General features: G+C 43.2%; 1 protein-coding gene across 2 annotated transcripts in view; it reads left to right on the top strand.

Annotated features, from left to right (window-relative positions):
* The window catches only part of PMP22 (peripheral myelin protein 22), a 93,007-nt gene extending 69,326 nt beyond the window's left edge, over positions 1-23,681 (top strand). For both annotated transcript variants that reach the window (XM_085616804.1, XM_085616805.1), the window contains 2 exons: positions 12,866-13,006; positions 23,173-23,681. In XM_085616804.1, the coding sequence (XP_085472930.1) occupies positions 12,866-13,006; positions 23,173-23,342 (311 nt within the window). In that variant the 3' untranslated portion in view covers positions 23,343-23,681. The remainder of the gene's footprint in view (positions 1-12,865; positions 13,007-23,172) is intronic.
* Positions 23,682-24,123: the final 442 nt, after the last annotated feature.

The raw sequence follows: 24,123 nt of genomic DNA, 5'->3' as shown, positions 1-24,123 counted from the left end.
TTAATATGTCTTAATCATGTTTATATTTTAATATTGAGAAATGCTTTTTCTGTGGCTATTTCTCTATGTATTTCTTGATTATGCATTTGTGAATTTATATATATGTATATATTTGATGTGCTATGTGTGCATTTGAAAATGTGTCGGTCCGCCTGTTTGCCTCGGTGGCACGGAAAAAATGGGTAGAACTGACATCAGCACGCCGACGAGGTCTTTATGTGGCTCTGATGTCGTCATATGGTGCCACGTGCGGAGCCGTGCTATTTTGACGTCCTCGTCGACGTGGGAGAGCTAGGAGCTATCTTTGACCCTGTCCTCAGGTAGGTCGCCCCCCCAGCCGCCACACGGTCCTCCTGTGACGCTGCCCCCGCAATCTGCTGTCGCCTTGCCCCTGCCGCTGCCTGTTGTTGCGTGAGTCTCCTCTGGTCTTGCCCCTCGTTTTTCACTTGTTGCCTTGGATTTTATTTTTTTGTATTTTGTACTCCCCACTTGACATCTGCTGTGCCCTTCTGTGCCCCCTTCCCCCGTATTGCCTCTGTGTCCTTCTCCCGTTTTTTTCCCCGGCTTCCTTCTGTTTCCCTGGTTTCACTTGTTGCCTTTGGATTTTGTGGTTCAGTGACTAAATATCGAGGGACAAAATATCGACTACACAAAAAATCGACACCAAAATATAGAAGGACAGAATATCGACTCCCTATCTACAAACAGGTAAGGACTAAAATATCGATTCCAAAAAATAGACTGTCAAAATATAGTTAGCCAAAATATCGAATTTTTTAAATGTATTAAAAATAATATAAAATTAATTAAATATTAAAAACAATTAAATAAAACATACATAATACAATATAAAAAAGCTTAAAATGTAAACATAATATAAGTAATTTTAAAAAGTCGAGATTTTGTTGGATACTGAGAGCGTAAAAATTACTATTCCCACTCCAGTGAGTGCAACAGTAGGGAAAGCGTTGGATAGCGTAGGGGTAAAAATTACTATTCCCACTCCAGTGAGTGCAACAGTAGGGAAAACGTTGGATAGCGTAGGGGTAAAAATTACTATTCCAACTCCAAACAGTGCAACAGTAGGGAAAGCGTTGGATAGCGTAGAGGTAAAAATTACTATTCCCACTCCAGAGAGTGCAACAGTAGGGAAAGCGTTGGATAGCGGGAGGGTAACAATTACTATTCCCACTCCAGAGAGTGCAATACTAGGGAAAGCGTTGGATAGCGCAGGGGTAAAAATTACTATTCCCACTCCAGTGAGTGCAACAGTAGGGAAAGAGTTGGATAGCGAGAGGGTAACAATTACTATTCCCACTCCAGTGAGTGCAACACTAGGGAAAAGCGTTGGATAGCGGGAGGGTAACAATTACTATTCCCACTCCAGAGAGTGCAACAGTAGGGAAAGCGTTGGATAGCGGGAGGGTAACAATTACTATTCCCACTCCAGAGAGTGCAACACTAGGGAAAGCGTTGGATAGCGCAGGGGTAAAAATTACTATTCCCACTCCAGTGAGTGCAACAGTAGGGAAAGAGTTGGATAGCGGGAGGGTAACAATTACTATTCCCACTCCAGTGAGTGCAGCACTAGGGAAAGCGTTGGATAGCGGGAGGGTAACAATTACTATTCCCACTCCAGAGAGTGCAACACTAGGGAAAGCGTTGGCTAGCGGGAGGGTAACAATTACTATTCCCACTCCAGAGAGTGCAACAGTAGGGAAAGTGTTGGATATCGGGAGGGTAACAATTACTATTCCCACTCCAGACAGTGCAACAGTAGGGAAAGCATTGGATAGCGTAGGGGTAAAAAATGCTATTCCCACTCCAAAGAGTGCAACAGTAGGGAAAGCATTGGATAGCAGGAGGGTAAAAATTACTATTCCCACTCCAGTGAGAGCAACAGTAGAGAAAGAGTTGGATAGCGGAGGGTAAAAAATACTATTCCCACAACTGAGAGTGCAAAAGTAGGGAAAGTAATGATTTAAATTTAAAATAAGATTACATTAATTATCAATACCGATAAAAAGTTAATTAAAAATAATTACCAATTAATAACAATTAATTACCATTTAAAAATATTAATTATCAATTGATAAATATGTATTACCAATTAATAATAATTAATTACCAATTAAAAATTAATTATCAATTATCAATACACATAAATAAAAAAATTAATATTTACTTTATTACAATTAATTTACTTCCCACTCATTTCCCCTATAAACCCACAACCCACTCCCAATAATAAAACATACAATTAACATTATTATCAATTAATCAATTAATCCAAATAATTTTGCAAATAATAAAAATTATTTAGCAATTCATACAAATTATTTACCCATTAAAACAAATTAATTACCAATTATTAATTAATTATCAATTAATTATCAATACACATAAATAAAAAATTAATTATTTACTTTATTACAATTAATTTACTTCCCACCCAATTCAACTACAAACCCACAACCCGCTCCTAATAATAACAAATACAATTAACATAATTATCAATTAATCAATTAATATTAATTATTTAAATTAATTACCAATTAATAATTAATTATCAATTAATTAATTATCAAAACATATAAATATAATTAACATTTAACTAACCATAATTAAATTACTTCCCACCCTATTCCCCTATAAACCCACAACCCGCTACGGAATTAAATTACGCAATAATTAAATTACATAACATTCATTTGTTGAAATAAATTAAACATACATTACAAAAATAATACATCATTTTAACACATATACTACCAGACATAACACAATTTTTTTTTCGATATTATGGTAATCTATATTTTAAAATTCGATATTATGGTATTCTATATTTTTATAATCTATATTTTGGAAATCGATATTTTGTACCCCAATTTCGATATTCTGACCTATCTATATTTTGATAATTCGATATTCTGTCCACTCTATATTTTAACTTCGATATTCTGGGCAGTCGATATTTTGGAATCGATATTTTGGGTGTTTACCGGATTTTGTTTCTGTATTTTGTACTCCCCATTTGACATCTGCTGTGGCCTTTTGTATCCCCTTTCCCCCCTTTTGCCTTCTGTGCCCCCTTTCCCCTGTATTGCCTTCTGTGTCCTCTCCCCGCTTTTCCCCGGTTTCCCTCTGCGCCACCTTTCCCGCCACTGTGTCCCTGCGGCCCGCCCCCCGCTGTTCCCATTCGCCGCCCCACTCCCGCCTCCCAGCTGCTCCTCCCTCCCACAGCCTCTCATATGGAGGCCGCACAGCGGCTGCGCAGCGGGCGCGCCAAAGGCAAGCCCGTCTGCGCCCGTCCGCACCTGGACCGCGCCCAGCGCCAGAACTCCTGGCCCCGCAGGAGCCAGGGCACACGACTAAGATATGACACCGCCACCCTCAAAGCACTCAACACCGGACGCTCACCCGCCTGCTACCGCGCCACCCTGAAACGAACCCACGGACCCTTCGCCTGCCAAACCTGCAAATTCACATGCCTCCGAACCTGCACCCCGCCCACCGAACAAAGCAACAACAACAACAACAACAACAACAACAACCTCAAGTGCATCCTCCTCAACGCCCGCTCCGTCCACAAACAAGCCATCAAACTCTGGGACCTCCTCGATACTACAGTACCTGACGTCGCCTTCCTCACGGAAACCTGAACGCCTCCTCGGCCCCCGACATCGCCATAGCCATCCCGGACGGCTACAAAATCACCCGGAAGGACCGCATCAACCAAAACGGAGGAGGAATCGCCATTATCTACAGGAACACCATCAGTGTCACAACCAACGCCGAAGACACAATCTCTGCCGTCGAACACCTACACTTCCAGATCCACACCAACCCCAAGACCACACTCAGAGGAACCCTCATCTACAGACCCCGGGCCCGCGCACACAATTCAGCAAAACCTTTGCCGACTTCATCACCCCGCACGCCCTAGCATCACCCGAATACATCCTCCTAGGGGACCTGAACTTCCACCTGGAGAACAACAACGACAGCAACACCACCACCCTGCTCGACAACCTCGCCAACCTCGGACTCAAGCAACTGGTGAACACCCCCACCATATACGCCGGCCACACGCTCGACCCCATCTTCTCCGCAAGCAACCACGTCTCCTTCAGCCACACCACCGGACTACACTGGACAGACTACAGCTGCATCCACTTCACTTTCAAGAAGACTACATCCCACCACCACACGCAACAGATCCCCCGCAGATGCTGGAGCAAAGTCACCACAGACCAGCTAACCACATCGCTGAGCCAGAACTCTCCAGTCGACACCCCTGACACCAACAACGCAGCCCAGAACCTCGCACAATGGATCACCAACAGCGCCGACGACCTCGCTCCTCTCAAGAACCTCCCAGGCAAGACCAGCAACAGGAAAACCACGTGGTTCACTGACGCCCTCAAAGCCTCAAAGAAATCATGCCGAACCCTCGAAAAAACCTGGCGCCACGAACGGACCACAGAAAACATGACAGCCCTCAAGAACGCCACTCACGAACACCACCAGCTGATCCGCACCACCAAAAGGACATCGTTCAAAGATCGGCTGGACAACAACACCCACAACAACAAGGAACTCTTCAACATCATAAAAGAACTCTCCAACCCCAGGGCCAGCAACAACGACATCGCACCGTCGCAAGACCTCTGCAACTCCCTCGCCACGTTCTTCTACTGCAAGATCGCAGACATACACGACAGCTTCAGCACCCAAACCCCGCCTCCAGCCACCGAACCAACAATCACACCCACCACCCTCAGTGCCTGGACCCCCGTCAGCACTGAAGACACCACCCACGCCGTGAACACCATCCACTCCGGCTCTCCCTCTGACCCATGCCCTCACAACATCTTCAACAAAGCTGACGCCATCATCGCACCCCACCTCCGGAACATCATAAACAACTCCTTCGCGTCAGCCACCTTCCCAGAAAGCTGCAAGCACGCAGAGATCAACGCCCTACTGAAGAAACCCACAGCCAACCCAAAAGACCTCAAGAACTTCCGCCCCATCTCTCTCCTTCCCTTCCTGGCTAAAGTCATCGAGAAGACCGTCAACTAACAACTGACTGCATTCCTCGAAGCAAGCAACTCGCTCGACCCATCCCAGTCCGGATTCCGAGCCAACCATAGCACCAAGACCGCCCTCATCGCAGCCACAACGAAATCAGGACCCTGATGGACAGCGGGGATACAACCGCTCTCATCCTCCTAGACCTCTCGGCCGCCTTCGATACCGTCTGCCACCGCACCCTAATAACCTGCCTCCACAACACTGGGATCCAAGGAAAAGCCCTGGACTGGATCACCTCGTTCCTCTCCGACAGAACCCAGAGAGTCCGCCTCCCTCCCCTCCGCTCCACGGCCACCAAGATCATCTGCGGCGTACCCCAAGGCTCCTCGCTCATCCCAACCCTCTTCAATATCTACATGAGCCCTCTTGCCGCCATCGCTCGCAATCACAACCTCAACATCATCTCCTACGCCAACGACACCCAGCTGATACTCTCCCTCACCAAAGACCCAGCCACCACCAAAACCAACCTCCAGGAAGGAATGAAAGACGTCGCGGAATGGATAAAGCTCAGCCGTCTCAAACTCAACTCAGACAAGACGGAGATCCTTATCCTCGGACAATCCCCATCCGCCTGGGATGACTCCTGGTGGCCCATGGCGCTGGGCACTGTACCGACACCCACGGACCACGCTCGCAACCTGGGATTCATCCTGGACTCCTCCCTCACAATCACCAAACAAGTCAACGCCATCTCATCTTCATGCTTCAACACCCTGCGCATGCTCCGAAAGATCTTCCGGTGGATCCCCACCGAAACCAGAAAGACAGTCACCCAGGCCCTCGTCACCAGCCGACTGGACTACGGGAACGCCCTGTACGCAGGAACCACACCCAAACTTCAGAAACGACTTCAGCACATAAAAAACGCCTCCGCACGACTCATCCTCGACATCCCTCGCCGCAGCCACATAACATCCCACCTGAGAAACCTGCACTGGCTCCCCGTCAACAAGTGGATCACGTTCAGGCTCCACACCCACGCACACAAAGCGCTCCACGACATGGGCCCCGATTACCTCAACAACCGCCTCTCGTTCTACACTCCCACCTGCCAGCTCCGCTCTGCCTGCCTCGCCCTCGCCATCGTCCCACGGATCCGCAGAACCACAACCGGAGGAAGATCGATCTCCTACCTGGCCACCAAGACATGGAACTCCCTCCCCGCACACCTACGACTGACCCAGGACCATCTCACCTTCAGGAAGCACCTCAAGACCTGGCTATTCGAGCAGTAACAGCACCCCCCTCCCTTCAGCGCCTTGAGACCCTCACGGGTGAGTAGTGCGCTCTATAAATGTATTGATTGATTGATTGATTGAGGAAAGAATTTTCCCACGGTATGCTGGCGCAGGGGTGATTCTAAAGGTGAGGAATCCACAGGCAGGTATTGTATCCACCAGAAAAAGCGTTACCGAAGGTAAGTAACTTGTTCATTACCACCCTTCAGTGATCCAGTGTATTAGAAATTACATCAACCATTGTTCAAGAAGAAGTCAGATCATCACAACATATACAACTGCAGTTGTGATTAATGTGAGAAACGCTATTCATTGTGAAGGACAATGACAGGAAAGGCAATATTGCTTATATAACCAATAGAATTGCAATAAGATGGGCCAAGGAAAGGTGGAAGGAATATTGTTCCGTTAGAGTCCCAGTTCAAGGCACAGCTATTCCGAAGCTGCTTTCAAAACTAATTTTAACGGTACTATTTCCCCAATATCAATGTCGTTCAGTCCCCTTTGATGTATCATTGTGTTAGAAGCTGGTTCTGACACTATGGGCCGCCCGGATTTTTCGCTTTTTGAGCACCTAATTGTTGCGCTTTTACTGTGGGGGAGCCTCATAAGTTGGGACTCACCCACAGTGAACTCAGGATGTAAGAGACTGCATGGGGATTTTACTGGTGTTCCCCTGGCTTGACCAGGCCACTGCGCAGCAGCTGGAGTAAGGGACACCGGGCTGGTTACATGCAGACACATTTGTACATGCGTGTGCACACGTGTACGGGCTGCGCCCGGGAGATTCCTAGCGTGCGCAGTCCAGGAGCAGCTACAAAGTGAATGGTGTGGCAGGACTTATGCAGTATTGGGTGGTGACATGGAATAGGCTTTATACGCTGGAAAGAAACATGCCAGGGAAAGTCAGTGTGTTTTTCTGTGTTTTCACTTCATTATTCCCCTAAGGGAATGTGGGGCCCATGGCTAGATTAACTTCCACAAGGCCTACAGTTTCCAGACACGCACTAAAGTCCATTGTACTGGAGGTGAAAAGAAGTATTCTGCAGAGTCCAAAGTCATATTTGTACTGCTTTTGGGTCGTCCAGAAATGTCATATTTCTCTGAGTCTCTGGCTGGGGTCTGGCCCTGGCAGGTTAGATTAATGCCCTTTCTTCCCTGAGCAAAGATTTTCCCTCCAAGGAAGGGAGATAGGTGGAGCTACAAGCCAATCCATCAACCGCTGTCGGTGGGTGCCAGGCACCAAGCTGAACCCAGGTGAAGGCAGCACTGGGGGAAGGGGAGCATGTGGCCAGAGACATTGGACGACGCCATGTTTGAACAAACCCAGAGGCTGGACAAGAAGGAGGGAGCAGGGGCAGGGACGGGATGTGTCGCTGTTTGATAGGACCAACAGAGACTTCCTGCCAGCCCCCTACTCAACTGCTTGCACAGGAAGAGAAGCTCTCTCTGGGGTGTGGTCGGCTGAGGCTGAAGGTGCTGGAGCCTGGCGCAATGGGCAGTTGGAAGGAGAGACCCCCTGACTGCCCCCAGGACCCTATCAGCACCAGAAGAAGAGCCCATGACTGGTGCACAGAAGCAGGGGCCTCTGCGCACGGAGAAGAGAGGCCCAGAAGGAGAGCCTGGCGAAAGGCTGGCGCAGGGAGCCAGTGAAGACAGCACACTGCTGAATCTACCCTCTCAGAGACCCAGAGGACAGAGGAGAGTGTTCCCAGTGGCTGGGGCTGGTAAAGAGGAGCATGAAGCGCCCCATAATGCCTCGCCAGGCATTTGGAAATCTGCCGTTTTGGTGCTTTGTGGCCCCCAGAGGAGGGGGGTCACCCTCACTTGTGAAAAGGTGCTGGGGGAGCTGCTAGAGAGGTCCAGTCTTCCCCGCCCCCCCAGCATGAAGAAATCTGCCATTTTGGTGCCTGGTGGCCCCCAGAGGAGGGGTTCACCCTCATGTGTGAAAAGGGGTGCAGGGGGGCTGCAGGAGCACCACAGCCTCCCCCAGCATTAGGAAGAACAGTCCACCCATAAGTTTCACGGGGCATCTGAAAGAATAACCCCTCAAGGGCTCAGCCAGCCTTTAACACCTTCTAGGCTGGAACTTATGTTCTACAGCTGAGGGTATACTATGAAGTGCATCATGGAGTGAAGGGCTGAGTTGGGGATGTCTGGAGAAGGGCATCCCCTGGAGGTGAAGTGGTGTAATTGCACCGAAATGCATTTACTATTGGTTATTTCTTTTTAGGTGGACTGAAAGTCACATGTGTAAAGTGAAGTACCTGTGTAAGGTGATGTTAAGCTAAATGGAGTTATGTTGCTGGACCTTCCTGCTAGGGGGTCTGGCTGTATTTACGTAATCCCATGCTTTTACCTGTGATTTCTTTTAAAGTGAAGAGGCGCACTGCAGGACAAGTGTAGTTGCCCGGAGTACTTCTTTTGAAGGGACTGTAAGTCACATGTGTAAGGTGATGTTAAGCTAAATGGAGTTATGTTGCTGGACCTTCCTGCTAGGGGGTCTGGCTGTATTTACGTAATCCCTTGCTTTTACCTGTGATTCCTTTTAAAGTGAAGAGGCACACTGCAGGAGAAGTGTAGTTGCCAGGAGTACTTCTTTTGAAGGGACTGTAAGTCACATGTGTAAGGAGATGTCATAAGCCAAGTGGGGCTATGTTGCCAGACAATCCTGCTAGGGTGTCTGGCTGTATATGCGCAATCCTGTGATTTCATCTGTGATGCCTTTAGGGGCTGTAATTGCAATGCATTCAAATGATCAACCAAGGTGATGAGTACTGTCATTCTAAAGTGTGCGTAAACATGGATTCTTGCTGCTGCGCTTAGGTGAAGACCCCAGACTGCTAACCCTTAAGATATAGAGGTGCATACTTTATGGTCAGTAGGAGATGCTCAGTCAGGGTCATGTGTCACCAAGGCAGGTTTACCCCTTTTTAATGCTTGTTGAGGTAATGGGGTGGGTCGCCACTGGGATGGTGCCAGTGCGCATGGCCGTCGCTTCAAGTTATGTTCAACTATCTGCATTGGGGCCAAGTTGATGTGCATACATGGGAGTGGTGGTACTAGACCCCACCCCCATACAATAAATGTACTCTTACTTTTATAAAGCAAAGTACAGACTGGACAATCAATTATTGAGTGTTATTTTTGCGCACCTGCAAATGGCGATTACTAGCCCACACCACATCCCTTGAGTAAGCCTCAGACTGCTCTGCAACGCTACCCTCTGAAAGTCAGGCGCTACAATTGGGTGTTTGGTTCCCAGTGAAGGACAAATGTAGTCATGTTATTTGTGCAGGCCTCACAGATGCTGCCTCGTTTTCCAACACATTGTTATTGTTGAACTCTATTTGTGAGGAACTCCTGTATGAATAAAATATTTACAGTTAATAATATTGGTAATCAAAATGTTTCATAATAAATCCATTATCATGTGAGATCAAAGCATGCTTCCCAGTAGCGGCCCGTGGAGGGAGTTCCGTGAGGCGGGGCAGGGTGGGGGGTAGTAAACACCGGATTATGGATGAACGGAGGTAAGTAAACAATTAAATAAATCAAACGAATTTCGTTGCTTGCGCTGCATCGTATTTTGCGATGCATGGCGCGCAATGAAATTCGTTGTATTTATTTAATTGTTTACTTACCTCCATTCATCCATATTCCGGTGTATACTACCCCCCGCCCTGCCTCACTGCCCCACGGAACTCTCTCCACAGGCCGCTACTGATGCTTCCCATCAATTTGGTTATCCCCAATTTTACCGAAAAGCGCTTCTGTCACTGAAGTTGTGATATTCCAGTGTTAAAAGGACCTGTGGTTGAGCTTACCAATTCACTTCAGGTGGCCTGACTTTGGAATACTCTCACCGACAACTTCATTACATGACATCCTTTGTGCACAGAAGATTCACATTTTCCCAGACCACAGGTTTTGCTAGGCTATTATATCTATGCTGAGAATTTACCAGAGATTGGAAGCATTCAGGAGAAGATGGAAGTGTTCCTCGTGCAGTCAGATAGCATATTGCTGAATGCGGTCTCAGAGCATGGTTAAGCATCATCCCATCTAGAACGCACTGGCATGTCCATGCTCGCAGGCACTGACATGGATGTTCCACGAGTGGCAATGAGCATTGAGCAAGAAGGGCAGCCACAGAACTGTGAAGTTCAGAGCTGGGCAAAGGATGGCAAACTTAGACTCATTCTTTTTGTACTGAACCATCTCCATGAGTTTTAGGAAAGGGGCATGGACAAGCTATTTCCAAGACTGTGGCCTGGTCAAATAATTCTACATGAGGGTCCCAATCGAAGATGAAGCATTCTTTTCCTGTGATATCAGCTGATATGAATGATATGATCAGTGATGGATACATCTGTGTAAGCTGTGATCATACATACACACCGGCATACCAAGGCCTACTATTTTTTTGTGATTTATTCCCAGAATATTTAAAGATTTTATTTTTGAAATTTTTTCATATGGCTAGAAGTGTGTCTGTGGACAGCATACAACTTCTGAAAAATGTATTCCTAAATTATATCTTTATCACCGTATGCTGTACAGAACAGTGACACCACTAGCAGGTAATACTTCTATATACAAGTAAAGAAATAAAGGCAAGGGTGCTTGCTGCATTAAGATTATGGTCCACTGTAACAATTACATTTCAAGATAGCTACTCCATGTCTAACATCAAGATCAGGTGAAAGTAATATTAGCTGCGATTGCCCCAATGCAATGCATGAAATAAATTGATGTTACAGATATTTGTACAAGTAGTCCAGACTTGAGACATCAATTGCAGATTTTTAGTAAACATCACAAGTTCTTTAAGGTGACATACAATTCCAATCTTTCTTCCGCAGCAATAATTTCACTCCGAAAAGACTCATTGTCAGACAGAAATACAATTATTACCCCACATTTACATGGCTGCTTACTTTGAAATCCCAATGTTGTTTTTTAAAATAATTTAATTGTGATATTGTGACTGTACAATTCAAATCTGGATCTTGTGGTTCCCGAACAGCTGATCAAACCGTTAGATCTGACAGACTCATTGAGCTTTCTTTAAAAATATTATCCTTATAGTTATGCATGTTTTTGCTCCTCCATAATTTGTTTATTTCAAAAAGTAATTATTATTTTTAAAAAAAGGAAAAAATTCCAGAGCGATGACAATATGGAATTCTTATCATAACTTAAAATAAATAAACATGAAGGAACACATATAAAGCAACTGAAATATGTTTGCACCGTTGTCATGTGCTTTATAACACCTTTCATGTCGCGTTACTCCTCTTTACTTTTTCAACCCCTAGCCTTGAGCCCTACTCTCAAGCAACTTCATAAATAATTCACTTTATTGTGAAATGAAAAAAATAATCGACTTAATCCTTTTGGGGGCCTAAATCAATTTTCCTAATTTCAAATGACTCCAAAGCCAGTTACAACATTTTCTGGATCCATTGACAGCTACTATTTGTTATGACTCAAATTAATGGCAAAGAAATAATGAAATACTTATAGAGGGGCATTCCCTCACCCTTCCTCTCAAAATGCGTTCGGTTATAGACTCTTAAAGGTGGGGCTAAAATAAAATATGCAAATTGGCCAATGCTATGCCTTAGAATGCAAATTCTACTTAGTGCTCCGAAGAGACACCATTGGAGGTTTTCAGTTAGGCATAATTGTACCATACGTGCATGATAGTTGGGTGCAAAAAGATGTCTTCACAGAAAGTCAAACGCATTATTAAAGTGGGTCACTGTAAATTATTTTCATACCATGAAATTGTTGTCTTTTTCAAGTATTTGTTCACCCATTTAAGGAATACATGGGGAAAAAAAGTCACTTCCACTCCCTCCCTTTCTTCAGTTTATTGCACGAATTAACAAAATCTACACCAAACTCAGAGTGAATAGAGGGGTCGAACTCCAAGGAGCTATGTATCGCCCTTTGTACTTTTTAACATTTTTATTTTATATGTGTTGCAGCTCTTACGTGCAATAGAGCACTTAACAGAGAACATCTTTATTTTAGAAACAGCATCTCAAACTCGGTGCCATATGCAAGACAGTGCGGGGGTCAAACTGAGACTAGATGAATGAAACATGAAAGTGATGAGGATTGGCTACTATCTGTAATTGAAGCATACATTATATTGTTGATTTTCACATCAATACATTATCACAAGTACAGTTGGAGACACTGGGAGATAAAGCGATGTATTCAGAACCACACAAGGATTTGATCAAGTGCTTAAGAAGTTATCACATACTAAAATCTGAGGTTGCACCTCAGCATCTTGGCCGCTATACCATTTGTCCTCTCCATAACTTTCTTAGCATTTATTTACGTTTTTAGGAAAATGTTTCCAACAACTCAAAAAGTGTGTTAAAATAAAAGCTGTATTCCAACCCCCCCCCCCCCCCTATGTAGTGACATGAAAGACACAATATTGTGAGTTGCGGAAGTTCTCTATTTGTATATTTTTTAATCTGTTTCTTTTTTGTGTTTCCTCACAGAATGGCTGCAGGCAGTCCAGGCAATGATGATTCTCTCCATCATTTTTAGCGTCATTGCTTTATTCATGTTTTTCTGCCAGCTGTTTACACTCACCAAGGGCGGAAGGTTTTTCCTCACTGGATTCTTTCAGATCCTTGCTGGTAAGCTGAGCGACGTAATTTGATGTTTTTGATTCGGAAGTGTGTCAGAGCTTTCAGCAAAGTGTTTTTTCTTCTTCTTAGTACTATGTTTTTGTGATTGAGTTGCCAGGGAAATGGCTTACATGCTTAGAGGCATAGAGCACTTTGCCAGCTGTCTCAACTGGAGTTCAGTTCTCCTGCTAACACAAAGGCTGTTGCCTAATCAAATGCGATTGCCTAATAAAATGAGATTTGTAGATGTTTTTCAAGAATATTTAATATCAGAAATTATCAAAGTAACAAATCTTTAGGATTTTAAAGTGTTAATGGTTTTACTAACAAGAAATAAATGAAAAGAGAAATAAGAAATGACACGTTTAATTTGGTAATTGGAGTGCATTATAAGCAATTAATGTGGTGAATAAAGCTTCGCTAAAATATATTAACTCAGACGTGAGACAGTCATGAGTTTTAGTGTTGTGTGTGAGGTTTTGATGTTACGGTTGCACAGAGGGTACATGACTCACAAGTTATTTAGGTCTCGGCTAGAGGGCGCATGGGATGTCTCTTTGAAACATGTTTACAATCAGTGGGCTACAGCCGACATCTCAGTATATGGTCGCCCGCATCGTGGCACACAAAATAGCGGTACGACATGGCCCGCACTAGCTACATAAAATCGCTTTTTTCTGTGACCTTCAGCCATGCTGAACTAGATGTGCTGCTATACAATATGGCTAAAAGACATTCACATTGAAAACACCAATAGCTCGGGCATTGGCGAGACATACTGCCTTTGCCAATGTTTGTTTTAAATTCTCATCCACATCCACACATCATTTAAGAACATCCATTGCCCTTTAGTGGCAAATTTAAGATAGTTGGATAGTTATCAATTGACCTGTTCTCATTAGGTTAGCCGATCGCTGTTCCAATCAGTAATTAGTATTGGCATAGTTGCCAGACCGAATATTGAACAGATCAGGAAGAATAGAGTACAGCTAGTTATTAAATCAGTCACCAATGAGTCTAGATGCCACTGGACAATATCAGCTAGTGTCATATCAGCCAATAGGCATTAAGAACCTTGAAAGGGGGATTACACCAGCCTCTTGTGATGAATGGCCCAGGACTGTTAGATAACATCTTTAGGTTGGTGTTCACCATGGAAGGGCATGCAAAACCTGCAAAAAATATCATGAACAAGGAATAACATTTTATTGAGAAAAATTTTGTAATAATATGGAAATTAATCTATTCCCCCTCTGTTAAAACCCATGTATAAATTCACAATATTGTTCCCAATCGAGTTTCTTGCAGAACGCTTTCTGGACCTTTAGTGCGTAGCTTCCTTCACATCCACATATTCCTTACTGTGAGAGCCTACCCTACAGTCATTTTCAGAAGAATTTCCTTTGACTTTTATTATTAACAGCAAATGTTTATTTGCACTCGCACCCCTGGCACTGCCTAAGTGCAACAAACGTATGGTTCATATCTACTTTCTTCGTATTTGCAATTTCATGTGACTGAACTCAAAGATCGCAGGTCACCAGGCAAGAATAGAATACAGCAACCCATACTAATCAACATCTTCTGCATGGAACTGCTTTTGTTGAAAATGTATTCATTTTTCATTGATTAATTTAGATACTTTAAACAGTATTTCTTCCTTTGAAATTTAGATGCATAATTCTTTACTTTGAAAATTCATTAGAAATCCACAATTTCTGCTTGGTATTATCTTCATTAATAGTCATAAAATCTTAAATAATTCCCTTCTGTGTGTGCGGATCCTGGAACACCTTTTTGCAGTTTTCTTCGATGTAAACGGTATTACAGAATATCTTTGTGCATGAGTTCATATTTAGTTTCTGAATGTTCAAAATAACACTCTAGATTAACATCATACACCTGCAGTGCAGCTTTCAAGTGCAGAAAAACCCCTTCAAGCAGTGAACATAATGGTACACATGCAGCCTGAAAGGAAGATGGAGAGAAAAAGGTTTGTCCCTTTAAGAACCTGGGAAGCTCCTCGTCCCAGAATGTATTGTACTGGCAGTTGCCACCCAGGGCCAGTTTTTTTCAGCTTGAGAGAGAATGATCTCAGAACATCCCTGAGGTTCTGTACATCAAAATAGCTTCTTTTGTCCTGTTAAGAACATATTTTTACCTTATTCAGTTGACATCATTTACCACTTGATGTCGAATGTAACATTGTTTGTGACTGACTTCATTTTCCCGTCAGAATGCCATTGCTCTTCTCTAAATGCCCCTCATATGGGAGAAATAAAGCAGCCACAGAAACCCACAAAGTATGTGTGCTTTGTCTTCTTGCCCTCATACTCTGTTATTGAATGTGACATCTGTAGTAAGATGTAAAAAAAGAACCTTAAAAGGTAGAGATGGCATAAGACTAAGTGGCATGTTGGAACAGATGAGGGCCGAAGAGGAGAAAAAGAAAAAGAGAAGGCCAGACAGGTCTGTCTCTTAGCCTGTCCTGATGCCCTTAGCACATCCTGAGAATGAATGTATATATAAAGGGGACCCCCTGCACTAATAAAAAAGTTCATAAGGCAGGGTAAATACAGCTATACTGTAATTCATTAGGCTACCTAGCTGCTAATCCAAATGTATAAATATTGCATGATTAACAGCAATCATGAACACACTGAAATAACCAAGATACACAATTATTTATTTTCAATATTGCAGAATATGCAGCTATAAAAACACCATAGCAATCATGTCTATGAAAATTGAAGGATTATTATTGAGAAATTGAGCCAATCATTGATTGAGCTGTATTTTCGGATTGTTTTTTACATTTATGTTTAAGTTACATGTAGGCACAATACTTAAATATTGAAAATAAAAAAATTGTATTTTGGTTATTTCAGTGTGTTCATGAGCTCTGTTAATTATGCAATATTTGTACACGTGAATTAGCAGATAGGTAGCCTAACGATTTACAGTATAGTCACATCCTGAGAATGAGCACCAAAAAGGAAGGTCTTAATCGAGTGGCAAGGAAAAATACTACCCTCATTACCAATGCCACAAGAGACTGATGTCCAAACCATAACCTCACCATCGAGAGTCTCAGTGTCAACTTATTTGTCGTCGAAAGATTGCTCAGTGGATACACACCAATGACAGAGAACCTGATCTGCCATTGATGTCAAAAATATTTGAGATTGACGTTGAATAGACTTTCACTGCTGTTGACGAAATACACATCAAAGGTGAAGAGGCACAGATCGTTGTTGACATTTAAGAAAAAAAAACATGACTAGATTATCATCACATATGTCATAAGTGTGGTCAACATCACCTTCAGCTGTTCACTCTATCCATTCAACAACTCCACAATCTAGAATGGCTTCTTCAAAGGAGCAAGACCAAGCTCCTCCTAAAAATAAACAAGCTCCATTCCTTTTGGCCATTCGAAGAAAGCATCATATCTGGGCCCTGCACCTTTGCCTTATCGCCCCATTAGGCCAACCCTTTTTAAGATCCAGTGGCTACACATTTTAGGCCCCAAGATCTTTCTCCATCTAGGAAGATTTAAAGGACAACAGAAAAATGAAAACCATAATCACCACTAGAATCCCAAAGAAGCATAATTGAATCATAAATCTAACCTATTCGTAGAGGATGCAGATCATACACCCAGTCTCGCTCTCCTTGTTCAGATTCATCTTAACACACTCGTCATTCACACCCACATCTACAGCACAATCTCTGTCTGTCTTCAGTGGATGATATCCTTACTTTCTGTGAGGTACTTGCAAGAGGAACGACAAAACTTAATATTTTATAGGCGACTCCACCAGCAGCGTTCTCCATATTATTGGAGCCTCTTCATCCAAGAGCAGCTCCCAAACATGTATTACCTCTGGTTCTGCATCTTCTATAGATAGCTGAAGTTAAAATGCTCCAGCCACAGTGAAGGCAGTAACACCATATTTATGGAAAAAAATGTAGACCACCTCAAGAAGACTCAGAGTTCCTATGGGTAGATCCGTTGCTTGACTCTGTTAGTGTAACTGCGGTGAGACGTAAGCACACATCAGCATCGAAGAACACCAGTGTAACAGCATTGTTTGGATGGTATCACCAAGAATAGTGAAATGGCATGAAATCATTCATTTTACTTTTACCAAAACACAGCTAAAAGGATTTCAGAGAGATGCTGAAGGAAGAGTCTCTGGTAGTAAACTCTACAGTGCCTCTGCCAGACTTGTCGTAACCCTTGAAGTGGTAAGCTAGAGTAACAAAATACGTTCTTCTGGCAATACAGGCCTAAAGAGCACCTTTTTCTATCAGAGTGTTCAGGCCCTCAGATGGTCCTATAAGATGCAACACCAACAAAAGCAAGGCCGACAACATCAATATCAGAGGAGATAAAAAAATGGAAATCAACTCAGCTGAAGATGTCACACTTCGGGAAAAGTAATTCCTCTGCTAATACGCATACAGGTCCCAACAATTTCCTTCCTGTTATCCACTCCTGTAAGGGTAACAGAGATGTCTCAACCATAGATGGATGAGTATTGAGCATCAGAAGACAAGGCTATTTGATTTGCTTAAAGGTAATGGTATCACTTATTCCATTAAAATGAATGGCAAATCACCTTCTACTGCACTGAAAGAGTAATCTCAGCTCCTATTAGCCAGTCTGGCAGTAGAAAGATTACCATCAGAGCATAAAAAAACAAGCGTACTCCAGGTACTTCTTAGTATTGTAAAAGGGTCAAACACACCAGTAATGTCTCATATTAGATATGCAATTTTGTCAGCAGGGTCATTCTCAAAGAGAAATTCAGATGCCAGGCCTTCATCAATTTTTTCCAAATATCTATGGGAAAAATTGGCTCTGTTTGATAGATATGGAAGCTACACATTTTCACATCCTAATTGCCAATCACTGGATATTTCCTGTCAGAGACGTTCACTAATTATGATCCTCCCATTTGGACTAAAATCTGTTGCTAGGTCTTTCTAAAAGTTCACGGCAGTTGCCTCAGCCCATCTAAGAAGGAAAAAAATATTTGTTTATCTATTCTTAGACAAATGGCTCATAAAGACAGGCTAAGAACAAAAGGTAACTTTGGAACCACAGCCAGGCTGCTAAAGGGACCAGACTTGATTAGTAACTTGGACAAGTCTACTTGGACAAGTCAATTCCAACACCTGTTCATGTCTTACGTACTCGAGAGAGCAAATAGGTACAAAGAGCAAAAAATTGCATCCTACATGAGACAGAGTTACATCAGTACTGAACAAATACTTGGAATTGAGGCAAAACACCAATCCTGCGGTTCACCAGGTTGCTTCCAATGGTGGCTCCTCCACAGTGGCGGAGGAGCGATGCCCCATTTCCTGGCTCAGAGCCAGCAAATGAAAAATAAAATGATGTTCTAGTATTGTTTTTTTTTCATTTGCTGGCTCTGAGCCAGCTGTGTAGGGAGGGGCGGGGCATGGGGAGGAGGAGTGCTATGTGCACTCCCTAAGTGTGCATATGTGTTTAGCCGGCCGTGTCAGGCAGCCAAACACACATGCGCACTTAGGTTTTTCCAGCCGGGCTGCTTCGAACAGCCGGGCTCTAGAAACCACATAGCCTCCCGGGTCTGAGCTGAGAGTCGTTTCAGCCCGATTAGGCAAATCGCCACACTGCTCTCATACTATGAGAGCAGTGCGGGGATTGCACAGGAAGTCTGTGAGGCAGCCCCAGTGCCTTTTGAGACCAGGAAGGACGAGGCGTGACCCAAGGGGTGGCCGGCAGCTCCAGGTAAGTGTTTTTTAGTTTTTTTATTATTAAACCCCCCCATGCATGCTCCCCCTCCCGCACTCCCACACTCCCCCATACCACCACCACCCACCACTTCTTCATTGTGGCGGGTGCTTTCCTAGGACCCATGCCATCTTGCAGTTACATAGTCCCAAATGCAAGAATGTTTATTAGACCCCTGCAGCAAGGATCAGTGGGCACAGAAGAAAGGCAATTGGGAGAACATTCTAATCCTCACAACCCATGTTGCAGAATCTCTATCATGGTAGTGCAACGATCAGAATCTCCAGAAAGAGGCATTCTTCCAAAAGAAGATTGCAAAACCAACCATAATGAAGGATGCTTAATTGTCAGGATGGAGAGCCCATCTGAGTTAGTTGACAGGGTCTTTGATCAGCCAAGGAGAAGGCATACCATATCAAACTATTTGAACTGAAGGTGGTGCGCCTTGCTCGCAAATCTTTTCTGCCATCGTTGGAATCAAAAACATGATGACTCAAACATACAACACCACCCCCTTGCAGTAGGAAATGGAGGAGCACAATCAAGACAGTTGTCTCTTCATGAACCAACCATGTGGCGCTGAGTGTTTTCCAGAGGAATCACATTGGCAGAGATACACATTCATGAGCTGAGAACCAGGAAGTGGGTTTTCGACATCTTGAGAAAAACTATGACTGGGTCTTGAACTGAAAAGGTTCCCAAAACGTTTTCCACATTGTATTGCAGCGTTGTTATTGGCTTTTGGGAAGTGAGCCTGGCTGCCTGCTTCCTGTTCCTAGAGTCCGAGGCAGGAGAGCAGGAGCAGAGACGCGGGACCCTGCGGCAAGGTTTTTATTTTGCTCACGGTCCAATGGCATTAGAGCGATTGTTCCGTCCTCCATCTTGCCATACTGCTAACACCAGCCAATGGTATTGGAGCACTTTCAGTGCACATCAGTTACATTACACAATGACACATTCATTGTCGTAGGCCGGGGGAAGCGTAAGTGATTTGCCCAGAATCACAAATTGTTCAGCAGACCTCAATATTCAAACATGGTTCCCCAGTTCCTCTGTCGGCAGCTCTGGCCATTAACGCCGCATCTTCACTTGAGAGCTCCTCAACTGTTTTTCACTATCACTTCCACATTTGCTCAGCAATACTCTGTTAACACGGAACGAGCATCGGCAAAGCCAATAGATCTCAACAATGTCTGAGCTATTGGCCTTGTCCATGTGAATGTCTTTTAGCCATGTTGTCTATCAGCACATTTAGTGTTCAGCATTTCTCAAAATCACTGAAAAAAGCACTATGATGTGGCCAGCGCATGCCACGTCATAGCGTTGTGTTAGGAGGGGCAGAACAATAAACTCAAAATGGGAGGACAAAGAGACTCTGTGTCGGCATAACATCCTGTGATTGGGGGCTTTCAGTAACTTTCAGCCATGCTGAACAGCAGATGTGCTGCTAGACAACATGGCTAAAAGACAAGGCCAATAGCTCAGGCATTGCCAAGACCTATTGGCTTTGCTAATGCTTGTTACCGCCATGTTCACTGCTTAAATGGGATTTCTCTGCTCTTCAGTACAGCAATGCAATTGTCTGATTTTAATCTGGAGTGTTATTTCCAACATCCAGAAAAAAAATGAAGCCTTTGTTAGGCTTCCATTTCATAGAACTAAATATGAACTCATGGACTAAGAAATTCTGTAATGCTGTTTCCATGGAAGAAACCTTTTCTGCGATCTTTGATATGTTCTGTTGGAAACTGAGTGTTTCTCCAAATTAAAGGGTATTTTGTGAGTTCAGTTGTTTTATAGTATGACTGAACACAGTATTGAGAGAATCGGGGTTTCATTTAGGTTTACAGTTCCATCAAGAGTGGCTGCTACGCTGCTGATTTGGAGGTTACCGGTGTAAAGAATGATTCTGCTGTATTCTTTGGGGTTGATGGTGTGAGGAAGACATGCACTCCACTAGGCCTGGGCGGTAAAATCCGTTCCGCTCGCGGAATTTGCGTAATTTGCGTAATTTCGCGTTCCGCGGAGAACGCGAAATTGCTCAAAAGTCTGCTTTCCGCGATTTCGCGAAATTTTTTGCTTGTTCGCGTTCTCAAAATGCGTGTTCGTGAGATATTTCTCCCCGAGCACGCAAACAGCAATTGTGAACAGGAAAAAACCATCGCGTACAACCAATTCCGCGTGTTCGCGGAATTTCTGCGTGTTCGCGGAGATTTTTTACCGTTTCGCGGAGATTTGCGTAACGCAATTACGCAAATTCCGCCCACCCCTACACTCCACTGCTATGTTTGAGGCTAGTTGTATCAGGTAGAAGGACATTTCTGGTTACTGGTGTCAAGAGGGGAGGCAATCCTCAGTTAGGTTGGAGTTCCAGTTGTTAAAATACGATGAGTTGCCTGCCATTTTGTTTGAGGTAACAGGTGTTTAAACTTATTGACTGGCCACTCAGCTTGCCTTTTACAAACATTGCTCTGTGCTGCATCATTTGAAAAAACTGCACCTTTTGGGCATATATATATCACGTTCTTCACTCTTTATCATTTTTATTCATCATAAAAAAGATGGACACAACCATATATATATATACGCTAAAAAAACAACGTTGGAGGGACATTTTAGTTTGCAAATGGAACTAAAAAAACATAGAAATTCACAGAAAAAAACAAAGGTTACAGGGACGTTATAGTTAGGCTCAGATTTCACTCGTTCAAAACTAGTGAAATTTATCAGTTATAGTTATCTGAGCTAACTATAACTTACGCCCCCGCAATGCACTGCTTATGACCTTTCACATTACATCACTCATGACATGGTCAGCAGCCTGGACATGGAGGTAGGCAGAATTGGCCATACACTGGCAGTTAATGAAATGGTTATTCCACATCTAGAACAAATAGGGTTCTCGTCAGACCACACAATCAATAGTGGATTGAAACCAGTGAGTAAATTCACACCGCAATTGCCAAAAGGTAACCTGGTGGATGTATTTCATAAACTGTTAATAGAGGATATCAATAAGCTGAGGGCTGCAGCGCTCCAAAAGCAGCATACCAGTTTTCACCAGAGGATTGGTGCTAGCTGAATGCATTAAGGAACAATAAGTCTATTATCTTGAAATCCTCAAATAAAGGAGAGAACATCATTGTCATGAGCACCAACCAGTATACCAGAGATATGACCAGGCAACTGGGTCAAAGAACACTATTTGGGATTGAAAAGCAATCCTATTTTTGACCATCAGAATGAATACCATGCTATGTTAAAGGGCTGGACTGACTTGGGGCTATTGCCAACTGAGGAAAATCAATATCTGAAGATCGATCACACTAAGATACCAGTCATTTACTGCCTCCCGAAAGTGAATAAAAGCTTACACAATCTACCACGGATACTCATTGTCACAATTACAGCGTCTCTACTATGGAATAGCTTCAGGTTTGTAGATCTGTTCTTATGCAACTATGTCACGAGCTTACCATACAGGATACAAATGACTTTCTATGCAAGATCAATAATATTGCCTGGCACGGCAGCTATTTAATAATAACTATGCATGTCTGCTCTCTTTATATGTCCAATTCTCACGAGTATGGGATTGAGGCTTGCCGCTACTTTTTAAGATCGAGAACACTGAATCTTGCCCAACACACTATGATGTTCCTCAAGATGCTCTTGTTTTGCCTCATGTACAATGTCTTTCTCTTCGACAAGAAGATGTACCTCCAGAAACAAGGCACAGCAAAGGGTGCAGAATCTGCCCCCACATACGATAGCATCTTTTTGGGTTGGTCGGAGAAACAGGTGGTGTGGGCTGACTGTAATGCGCACCACATTAATAAGTTTGTTATTTGGGTGTGCTTCATAGATGAGGTTTTCCTCTTATGGGATGGAAACAAGACATCATTGAATGAGTATGTAACATCCTGAACATCCCTCATCAGCCAGGATAGAATAGGATAGGATAGCTTGACTCCAGTGACATGGAGAGCATAGGACCCACGTCTGAGCATATCCATCCCACTTGGGGTGACAATTGCAAAAAGAACAATTGATGGACAGAATGCAGAACAATGTCATACAATCCAGCAGTGGCCAACATAAGTCTAGGATGGCCAGATCCTTGACAGGTTTATAGGATATCCATTGAAGTTAAATTTATTTACAGTCAATTTAAGTGGAATTTATTGACATAGTCATTGGTTATGCTGAAAATCAGACATGGATCAAGGTATTTATCCTAGCTCAGAACTTATAATATTACATTCCAAAAATCTGATTCTTGCAAAAGCCCTATTTCTTTCAGCCGTTCAATTATTGAAGATTTTTATGCAAGACTGTGTTTTTTTTGGCATGGATGACATATAACACTTGTTTATCCTGCCCTTTCTAGGTCTTTGTGTGATGACTGGAGCAGCAATATTCACTGTACGACACACGGAATGGGCGCCGGAGAGCAACACAAACCTTGCATTTGGCTATGCCTATGTCCTGGCATGGGTGGCATTCCCCCTGGCAGTTATCAGTGGTATCATCTATGTCATCTTGCGGAAGCGTGAATAAAGCTTTGTGGAAGAGAGTCATCAGTCAGCTCGTTATGAGACATGCATCGAAGGAATTCAAGAACATGAGTGGGGTTGGAGGGAAGTGGATCTCCTCCCAACAGAAAAACAAACAAAAAAGAGTTACTGTGTTAATTGAAGATGTATATAGTATCTATGGTTTAAAACATATTTATAACACTTTTTACTTGTATGTACATAGTATTGTTTGCTTTTTTGACCTCAAGCTTTTGACAGCTAAACAAGTGCCTAAGGATCGTTTTACTTACAACAGTTTAACATATCATATGTGTATATAGCTGCATATATATGCATAAAATAAAACAAATGAACTTATACATATACTCGCACAAACATGGATTCATATGTGTATAGTCAACGTAGGCGGACCCTAAAAGCACATAGCCAAGAAACCATGATTTATTTTCAAAGTGTGTCAAATATGTATATTTTTATATGCCATAGGACAGTCAAACTTTAGTCAACTTTAATCACACTGTAAAAATCAGTTTTCCTTCAGATCACACAGACATGTACATTAAGTCGTGTTAGTGTTAATTTTTTTTCTGTTCCACATCCTTTTTTCCATGGAGCAGTAATTAACGGCGTGAGTATGAATTTTCACAGTGGCTAGTTTTTTTTTTGTACTTTTGTCTGTGCATTGGTGCAGAAATGGGTATAGATGTGTGCTTCATGCTTATCTCCTTTTCCTGTGTCATCCAGGAAAATAAACATGCTCTTTGGAAGCATGTATTAATATATGTATTGTATTACTCTCCACC

This window comes from Triturus cristatus, chromosome 7 (assembly GCF_964204655.1).
Source record: "Triturus cristatus chromosome 7, aTriCri1.1, whole genome shotgun sequence".
In the NCBI taxonomy this organism is placed as follows: domain Eukaryota; kingdom Metazoa; phylum Chordata; class Amphibia; order Caudata; family Salamandridae; genus Triturus; species Triturus cristatus.
This window is presented reverse-complemented; position numbering and strand designations above follow the sequence as displayed.